The sequence below is a fragment of the Pterocles gutturalis genome, unplaced genomic scaffold (assembly GCF_000699245.1).
Source record: "Pterocles gutturalis isolate BGI_N339 unplaced genomic scaffold, ASM69924v1 scaffold35141, whole genome shotgun sequence".
NCBI classification, from domain to species: Eukaryota; Metazoa; Chordata; class Aves; order Pterocliformes; family Pteroclidae; genus Pterocles; species Pterocles gutturalis.
In genome coordinates, this window is record NW_010101617.1 from 1 (window position 1) to 9,501 (window position 9,501).

Here is a 9,501-nt window from a genome sequence, read left to right on the forward strand (position 1 = left end):
GGGGGGACAGCCTCCCATCACCATGGATACCGGGGGACCCGCACCGCCCCCCGACGCAGCTCGCGGGAGGCGAGAGCCGGAGCGGGTTTGGTCCGTGGGGAGGGTCCAGTCCCCAGCGCCACCCCCAGGTCCCCATGCTGATAGCGGCACTCAGTGCCTCTGCCGGGGACCCCAGCGGTGCTCCTGCTCATTCTAACGGGGGAATCATGCTGGGGGCCCCAACATGGATGGGGAGGACCCCCATCTTCCACCCAGTGTGAGGTCCTTAGGGATGCTGTCCTGGCCCAGCTCTGGCCCTGCTCCGCTCAGCTCCAGCTTCTCCATCATTTCCAAAATCAACAAACACCCTCTTACCATGGTCTTAAAGTTTTGCTTTGGCAAGTCTGGAAGCCAAATATTTTGAATGTAGTGCATCTTTCGGACCCACGCCATGCAGGGGGTGGGTGCACGCTTCTGGGGACACTCATGGAGTGAGCAGTGCATGGGGACCTGCTGGTACTGGGTTGCTTTGATTTCCACAGTGAAAAAACATCCAGGAAGAAAAAAAACCCATGCGGGGGAAAAAGAAATTCCTGGAAAAATCCAGGAAAATACTGCTTGGGTCTGGGCAGAATCCAGGCGGAGATGTCAGCCTGTGTACCTGCGGGGGTCTGCAAAGGGGTTTCTTTAAGGAGGAGAGAGCTGATAATTGAAATTTAAGATACAAAAAGCCACGTAACAGTAAAACATTTAATCAGGCACTCGGCACAACACCATGTCAGCAGTTCTGGTGGGAACCCTTATGGCCACAGGGATGTCCCCCACCATCCCAGTCCTGGATCCCTTGGGATCCCCATCACCAGCCAGGCGGGAGGGATGCAGCTGCACACCCAGCTCCCCCAGTGGTAACCAAACCTCACACTGCACGCATCCTGGCTCCTCTGCCTCTCCAAAACCGGAGATTCCCTGGCTCTGCGGCTGGCTGAGCCATTCCATTGTGGAGGAGCCCTGCTGTTTGCTTTTTTTTAAGGAAAAAAAAAAAAGAGGGATTGGCTGCCTGGTGTCAGGCTGGGGACAGAAATAGCGGCATAGCAGGGACTGACCGAAGCCAAACCACTCTCGCAGGCAGAGCTTGCCCAGGCACCCCCAGACTCTCTCAGGCTTTGGGGACGGGTTCCTCTGGTGACAGCAGCAGGTCGAAGGGGACGAGGGGCCGCACCAGCAGCCGGACCTCGGGGCCGACGGGGTTTTCCCGCAGGTTGAGGCTCCGCAGCGATGCCATGGAGGCCAGCTTCTCCACTGGCACCTCTGCAAAAAGAGAGCAGCGAGTGGTCAGCATCCATCCCAGCATCAGCATCCATCCCAGCGTGGGCTGCCAGGGGATTCAGAGCAGCAGAGGGGGCGAGAAACGTAATAAAATATTAAATTATACGGCTACTCGATCAAATGTCTTGGCAAGGTGCAAACACCATGATGGTAAATGTGGACACTGCCCTCCAGTCCTAAAAAAACCCCAACCCTTCTGGGGTGCTTAACTGCTGTTCAAAGACTTATTCCCTGATTTTATTCCCAGTGTTGCAATGCCCAGGAGCCCTCCCCAGACCAATGGGAGAGCACGTCCTCTTTGCCATGTTGGACAGGCTGCAAAATGGCTCAGGGCCGTGGCCGGGCACTTATTTTGTGATTTCCATGAATTTGGGTGTTTTCCTTTAGAAAGGGTTTCTAAAAGAGCCCCTTTTTATGTTAAAAAAAGATGCGGGTCTCATGGATGGTCCCCATGTGAATCCACTGAGAGCAGAGGAATGACACCAATACAAAAATCTAACCATTAAGATCATTAAAAGATGATAGATTTAACTTTTTTTTACAAATCACAATATTTTGGGCTTGAAAAGCCCACCTGCCTGAGTTTACCAAGAACAATTTATTTTTAATTTGGCCAGCAAAATAACCAGAGCCTTTTAGATCCCCACCTCTGGTTTCCTCTGCCAATACCTGGAGCAGAACCGCAGTAGTGTAACTATAGCTTGGCATGTTATGGTATGATTTTTCAACCATAAAACTTATTTTACGCTGGAAAAAAAGACTCAAACACCTGTATGGCTTTTTTTTTTTCCCTTTCCCCTCCAGCAAGCAGTGCTGTATTCTGCAATATATTTCACGGCAGTGCATCTCTCCCGTCAGGCTGAGCCTCACACAGTTTTTTCTATACCTCTTCTTTATGGTGGATTTGTTCACCACCACTCCTGCTGTATCATTTTGCATTCCTTTTTTCCCTTGATACACAAAAATAATTTTTTTTGACAGATGTTCCTGTTTAATTGTCTTCCAAGGCTACGAAGAGTGATAAACCCCAACTGTGCTTAAATTTAGGAAAGTGTTTGAGGGAGCAAGCCTTGCCCAGGGTGGGAAGCTTAATTCAAGGTAAGGAGCAGCGACTTATCACGAGGCGCGAAGCAACAGGCGGGGCACGTGGTGCAGCCTATAGCTATATGTCTGTGCCATGGGAGACATAAACTCCTCTATAAGCAACCCAGAGCATCATTTTCCATCTTCCCAATGAATAAGGCACTTGCATTTGAGCTTGAATTATTCATGCTGGCTTCACCAGTTATGCAAAAAAAAAGGGGGGGAAAAAGGCTTTTTCATAATTAAAGCAAACTAATTTTCTCAGATCAGAATGTGATAATAAGCGAGTGGAAAAGTCAGCTTCTTCAGACGAAAGGGCTGCTGAGGCGGCCGAGGAGCTGGGTAATGAACACTCACAGCCCCCAAGGTCTCGCAGCCACGCATGGCTGCAAATTGAAGGGGGAAGGACCCTGCTCAGCTCAGCTGCTTCCTAGTCATGTTTCAGCGTTGCCTGCATACTTTAGTGGCCACCAGCTTCCTGGCTCCTCTGTGGCTATTAATGAAGATGCATTTTTCATGCTGTTATCCCAAATTTTGAGTAGCTCTCTTTGATGCTCAGGAGGGAATAATTGTTCGCAGTTGCCCCTAGCAGCAACCTGCCCAGCTTTGGTAGGGGTCTCCATCGTCCCTCCTTGGTGTCTCAGCATCTTCTGCATTAAACCACTCATCAAGGAATAAGGGAATGAAAAACTGAACCTTGATGCACTAGAAGCCCCTGTGGACTCAGGAGCTGGATTTGATAGCACTCTAATGAGCAGGGAAACACAGACATTAATATATCCATAATCACACTCCAGAGTTAAGAGCTCATTGAGATGAAGAGGGCAGTTTATGGCACTAAATGTCTCCTTTCAGAGCCCATGGACTGCAGGCAGGCATTAATTAATCTCCTCTTACACCTCACTCCCTTCAGCTGGAAACCATGACCCACCATCTCCAGCTCAGCGTGGCTTAGGAGGTGACTCAGCCCTCTTGAGGCAGATGCTTTTATCTCATTTGCAGCCCTGCTATCAGCTCCTCCAGCATCACCAAGAGGGCAGAGGAGGGCAGGCAGCACCAGGTTTGCAAAACCCAAACCATTTGCAACCTTCTTGCTGGTGGAGCAAGCCCCAACCCTTCCCCAAGCCCCATCTCCCACCCAGTAGAGCATCCTTCTCTTGCCTGCGGAGCAGGGTCTTCCGCTCATTATTGGCATAAATGGTGCAGCCTGGGTCTCAAATTATAAAAGGCAGCAAAATGCAGTCTCTGTGTTCCTGGGACAGTGATTTCTTGTGCTGGCTGGGGGTGTGAAGGTACTGCTGCTGGGGAACAGTAGCTGGATGAGGTTCCAGATGCCTCAAGAGCTTCTCTGAGGATGTCCTAGCTCCTTCTCTTGAGACCCTGCTGCCAAAACAGGGTCTTCAGCCAGCTGGAGGGGGTGAGTTGTGCATATGTGCAAGGGAGGAAAGAGAAAATGCTGTTTCTTGTAGCCTAGCCTGCAATTTCCTGAGGTGATGTGAGTATGAAGGGCTCATATCCTACTTGGCTGTTACGGAAAATCAAACTTGGTGCTGATTAAATTCAAGCTGCTGGGCTCTCCTTGCCTTCTTGTCCCAGGCTAATATGGGAGGAAAAGATGAAGATATAAATACAAGCTCATAAATAAAATATAAGCCTACATTAGTATATAAGAAAATGTGTATTTATGTAAATGCAAACTTACGTGTAGTTAACTGGCACCTAGGCTCATCCCCCAGCCCAGGTGCAAGCTCCCAGGGAGCCTGGTCCTTGTGCAAGCTCAGCCTTTAGGATAATCCAGGAGCTTCCACCATGGACCCCGGAAGGTGAAACTGGGGATGAGATGCTTTTCCCTGGCTGTGAAGGGTTTGGGCTGCTGCAGCTCTGAGGATTCTCCAGTCCCTGCGAGGCCATGGCACGAAGGAGCCCAGGAGGTACTGGGAAAGGTACATGGGAGTGAGGCAATTGCCCAAATTTTTGTTTCCTTGGAAAAAGGGTCTGTAACACCCCTGGCTTTCTCATTTCTGCCTCTTCCCTTTCCACAAAAATCCATAAAATAGGCTAATCTTACCTATTGCTGCAGCCAGACAGCATTGTATTCATTACTAAGGTCTGTCCCTGAAACACTTTAGCTTGAAATTATTAATTTCTTCCCTGTCATTATTTTCCCCAAGTTGGATAACAGCAGCCCAGGGGAGCCTGGCAGGAGGTGACCAAGCCTGGCAGATGGGTTTCTAGCTGCTCTCTCCCTCAGGGTTAATCCAGCTGGGTCCAACCCTTGATGCATCCTTTCCTCCCTGCATTTAAGAAGAAAAAAAGAAAGCTGTATTTCTTTCCTGCAGCAGCCTGCTTGCACAAAATGAGTGGGAAAAATTAAGTTTGGAGCCCTGGCGTCCAGTTGAAATTGTCCAATTAAGCTCAAAAAGCGATGGAGGAAGCTAAGAGCCAGACAGCTCTCTCTGGGAGGTGGGAGAGAGAAAAAAAGGGGTGACGAAAACTCATGTCTTTTGCTGTGATGTCTACAGCAGTGATATTGAATGTCTTGTGTTTCTATGTGCATGGCCAGGGAGCAGCTGATGCTGCTGCTGAAACTTCTGCTGTAGGGAGCAGCTCTCCCAGCAATGGCTGAAGCCATCCCAGATAAAACAACAAAATTAAATGCTCTGGGTATTCACCTCCCTGGGGATTCATGTGGGCTGTGGGATGCTCCAGCCTGAGGTCTGTGGAAGCTGGCTCTTAAATAAATCCCCTTTTATCTGCAGGCAGCAGCTTCCCCTTTTGCCTGGCTTTTAGGGACTCCAAAGGCTTCAGCCTTGTGCATGAAAAGTGTTCTTCTGATTGCAGGGCTGAGGGATGAGCAGCTTTTACTTTTCCTTTAATTTTTTTAGGAGATTTTGTAGTGTTATGACCCCTGTTTGAAGTGTTCATGTGAGCTCATACTCTGTCTTTGCCTGGCAGCAAACATCCCAGCCCAGCATCCTTGGGGCTGGGCAAGAGTAGAGTGTGGGCAGGGCTTTTTTTTTAGTTTTTATTAAATATGGTGATTTTTGAGTCACAGCTGATACTTCCTTGGAAAGCCATATCCCAGAGTGCTGAACAGGGCGGCTTGAATGGGGCTTGATCCCCACTACGCCTGCAACAGCTTCATCCCAGGAGGCAGCACAAGCGTTTGCGAAAGCAGCTAATGAGGCTCTGCCTATTTAGCATCTCCCCTGCTCTCCTGTGCCTTCCCCCTTGCCAAATTCCTGCTCCTTTTGCTGAATCGTGAAGCCATCCCTCACTCTTTCTGCTTCCGCAGGGGATGCTGGACCACGCCAGCATTCCTAACTGCCCAGGGATGCAGATGAGCATCGCCACCAGGAACTGCGATGACTCTGGGATGATGCTCGTCCTCTCCTCCAGCTGGAAAAGCTCCTTCTTACCTGTGATCTCGTTTTCTTCCAGGTCGATGGTCTCCAGGGCGGTGACAGCAGCCAGGGGCTCGGGGAAGCGGTGGAATCGGTTGCGGGAGAGGTTGATGGTGCGGAGGTGCAGCAGGGAGGTGACCTCCTCGGGCAGGCGGTGCAGGTAGTTGCCTGCCAGGTTGAGCTCTGAGATTTGGGGAAGGGAAAGGTGGTGGGATGGGGAGGGAAAAGATGGGGAAAAATAATTAACGCATGACTTAATTTACAGCCTCTGTCTCCCATGGGCCAGCAATGGGATTCCACCTCCAAAAATGAGATGTTTTCTTTTTTCTCATCTCCCTGGTTTGCTGTTGTACTTCTGCCTCCTGTGAGTATTGCGTTTACGAGTGATGTGTTTCTCGGCTTCCTTGGGCTTCCCTAATGAAGCCCGTGTGGCATTTCTGAAGCAGCAGCTGTAGAAATGAGCAATAGTTCCTTGTGAAGTCAGTGCAATTCCCCTGAAGGACATTTGTCATGGCTTAAGGCTCTTTACATGCCTGAACCCCTTCAAGGTATAAACAGAGAGGTGGAAGAAATACATTTATATGCAAAAATAAAAAATATTCTATGAGTTTAACCCTTTGTAGTGCTTCCCCCCCCCCCCCCCCCTGAAATTATCTCCAGTGGGTCTGGGAGCAGCATGAAAGGCCATGAGTGGTGGGGCTAGGCACCCCAAACCCTGCTGTCCCAGTGCCCTTCTCCAGTGACACAGGGCTTTCTGCTCTATAAATATACACACGAGCTGCCCTGCCCCTGCTAATACCTGGTATTTTTAGGTCCTGCCTTACTCAGGCTGGTGCAAGGCTGTGCCGAGCCCTGGGGCATTGCTTCCCTGCAACAGCCCAGGTGAGACTTGGCGCATTCATCAACTGAGTGACTTTTTCACTAGTGGAGCAAAAATCTTGCTGGGAAATGACGGGGGGGAAAAAGTCTCAGGGTTTGTTGTGCTGTCTAGAAAATGAAAATTTATTTCCTTTGCTCCATGTATTTCTTTTCTCTGTCCTAGAGGAGCTTTCCTGGATGATGCTTCAGCTCTGGTACAACCTCCCCAGGCACCCACCCCAGAAGCACTTGTGCAGTACATTGGATGAGCAAAATTATTTTATTTTAAAAGCTGCCAGAGCCCTGGGGTGATGCTGCAGGCAGGCAAAGCCCTACTGCCCTCCCCAGGGTTCAAACCCGGGGTGCTGGATGCTCTTGGTGCTTGCGTGACCATGTTTTATCCGACAAGCTTTTGTTGGGCTCTGCAGGGATGTGTCCCCATGGCAGCAGCCGCATGCTGTCCCTGTCTCCTGCAGCGAGCAGAGGAGCCAGCAGCAATCCTCGATGTCTCATGATGGGGCTAATTAGCCATCAGCAAGCCAGCGTGCCTTCCGCAGCCTGAAACACCCTGTATCTGCCACCCACCAGCACACCTGCCTTCACTGTCCTTTTGCATCCTCAGTCCCATCCCTGCAGCAGCCTGGCAACTGGTGGGGGTGGCAGGGCAGGAGTTTGGGAGGGTGGGTGAGAGCAAAATCAGTGCCCACTTCTTGCAAGGGCTGGAAAATGTAAAGAAAAGTGGATTTTTTGGGGGGTCTGAACTGTGCTCTCAACTTATTCCAAGAAAGAAAAAAACAAAAAACCAACCAAACTGCAATGGGGAAACTGGTGCTGTGTCCCCTCCATAGCAATCTGGGGGGTCTTTGGTGGCCCTGGGGGTTTGGAAGTGGTGGGGCTGTCCCTTACCTCTCAGCTGGCTGAAGGTGGTGATGAAGCGGCTGGTGAGAGACTTGAGCTCGTTGTTGGCCAGGGAGATGTGGTGGATGCCCTCGGTGACGCTCCTCATGGCTTTGTAGATGCCCACGGGGAAGGTCATTAGCTTGCAGTTGGCCAGATCTGCCCCCCGGAGAGACCCAGGTGACTTAGAATGGACCCAAACTGGGATGGAGCAAGGCTTTTGGTCTTGTCTCCCACCCCTTAGATATTTGCTTGTCTGGGTGCTGCCACCCAACTTCAGCAATCCCCCTCCCCTAAATCCCCCTTCCCTGTGTCCTTGCCCCCCTGAGGAAGGTTGAGCATTTCAGGGACACCTCTGCTGCTGATGGGGATGGAGTGGGGCTTTCCCTGGGCTTGCTCCTGCCTGAATTTTTGTGGGGAGGAGAAAATGATTTGTCTGTGCTTCTCACCCCTTGGTATTTTTGTTTTGCTCTGAATTGTTTGGATTTCCCCTCCCGGGACATGCCCTGTATCCCAGCCCTGTGATGCTCAGCCCAGACCCTGCTGCCCGCTCCCCTCGCCAAAGCCATGGTGGGGGCTGCACAAGCTGGATCCTCCCCCACCTCTCCTCTTGCTCACTCTGACGTCAAGAGCCTGAGCGATGAATCTCTGACTCTCGGAATACTCTGGTTTATTTCCTACATGAATAAACATCGGGAGCTTTCATCTCTCTCTGCTGCTGACCTGCGTGCGGGTCTCGGATATTAGCTAGAAATGAGAAAATTGCAGAAAAAATGCAAATCTGACAAAGTGATGCAGGGAGAGATCTGGCTCCTGCCATTGCTTGCCAGGAAGGATTAATCCCATGGGGCGCATCCCATGGGATTATGTGCCATGGCTGGGAACCCACTCAAACTTTGGGGGGCTCAGAGCCCTTTGGGGGGCTCAAAGCCCTTGGGGGGAGCCTTTCCTGTCCCTGGGGGTGCAGGAGAACAAGCACAGCACCCGGGGGAGCCAACAAGTGTTTTTTTGGGGTTTTTTTTTTTTTTTTTTTTTTTTTTCGAGCTGGGGCGTAAAAAAAAGGTACAAAGATCCCTGCTCCCAGACACCCGATCCTTCTCGGGGCCCCAAGCAGGAGCGGAGCTGGAATGCCGGGCTTACCCAGGGAATCCGTTTTGTTCTCCACCGTGTCGTTCACCTTCCGGGCCACCCGGGCCACCGCCTCGCCCATCCTCTTCTGCATGTGGGCGCCCGGACCTGCTGGGGCCGCGCTGTGACCAGGGGGATCCACGGCCAGAGGGAGAAACAAATGCTCCAGCCTCTTGGGAGAGGGATGCTAAAAATAACCAGTGGGATTGGCGTGCCCAGGGGAGGAGGGAGGGAGGCTGTGCTGGGGATGGCATGGCCCTCGGGGTGGGGGATTCCCAGCTTGCCAGGATGGTGTGTTTGGGATATAGGGATGTATCCCCTTTCCTAGTTTGGGACATGGGGATGTTTCCACTTGCCCTGTTTGGGATACAGGGATGAATCCCATTTACTGGTTTGGGACATGGGGATGCATCCCCTTTTCCTAATGATTTGGCATGTGGGGGTGCATCCCCTTTCTCATTTTGGGATATGGGGATGCATTTCTTTTGCTGGTGATCTGGGGCTTACTTGGCCCTCAGGGCACAGGATTCCCAACTTTTTGGGTTGGTACATTTCAGATGTGGGGATGCATCCCCTTCCCGGTGACTTTGATCAGCTCAGCTCAGCCAAAATATTTTGTTAGCAGGCGCCCTGGATACGACGACCCACCTTGCGCACGCGGGGGGTCGACCCCACCAAAAACTCTCTTCCCACGCCGGGAGTCGAACCCGGGCCGCCTGGGTGAAAGCCAGGAATCCTCACCGCTAGACCACGTGGGAGGATAGGAGCAACAGCGCCTGCTCCTGCCCCCTGCCGGCGCCGGGGTTGCGCTGCAGCGGGAGGGAAG

The 9,501-nt window shown here is 51.5% G+C and overlaps 1 protein-coding gene and 1 non-coding gene across 4 annotated transcripts; both read right to left on the bottom strand.

Moving 5' to 3' along the window:
* Positions 1-1,135: 1,135 nt before the first annotated feature.
* LRRC20 (leucine rich repeat containing 20) lies at positions 1,136-8,769 on the bottom strand. Of its 3 annotated transcripts, XM_010083994.1 has the most exons (4): positions 8,688-8,769; positions 7,557-7,706; positions 5,808-5,975; positions 1,136-1,287 (listed from the first exon to the last, which is right to left on the bottom strand). In XM_010083994.1, the coding sequence occupies exons 1-4, from the start codon at positions 8,767-8,769 to the stop codon at positions 1,136-1,138; spliced, it is 552 nt and encodes a 183-aa protein (XP_010082296.1). The 3 variants fall into 3 exon arrangements, with proteins under 3 accessions (XP_010082296.1, XP_010082304.1, XP_010082311.1); XM_010084002.1 differs by lacking the exon at positions 7,557-7,706; XM_010084009.1 differs by lacking the exon at positions 5,808-5,975.
* A 592-nt stretch (positions 8,770-9,361) lies between these two features.
* Positions 9,362-9,433, bottom strand: TRNAE-UUC. Its single transcript has one exon. It is a non-coding gene; the product is annotated as a tRNA-Glu (tRNA).
* Positions 9,434-9,501: the final 68 nt, after the last annotated feature.

Bases quoted from the DNA above. Each gene is read 5' to 3' on its own strand.
- LRRC20 (XM_010083994.1), bottom strand. From the start codon at position 8,769: ATGCAGAAGAGGATGGGCGAGGCGGTGGCCCGGGTGGCCCGGAAGGTG. The intron at 7,707-8,687 runs GTAAGCCCGGCA...TCCGGGGGGCAG, and splicing joins GAACAAAACGGATTCCCTGG to ATCTGGCCAACTGCAAGCTA. The intron at 1,288-5,807 runs GTAAGAAGGAGC...CTCTTTTTGCAG, and splicing joins GGAAGAAAACGAGATCACAG to AGGTGCCAGTGGAGAAGCTG.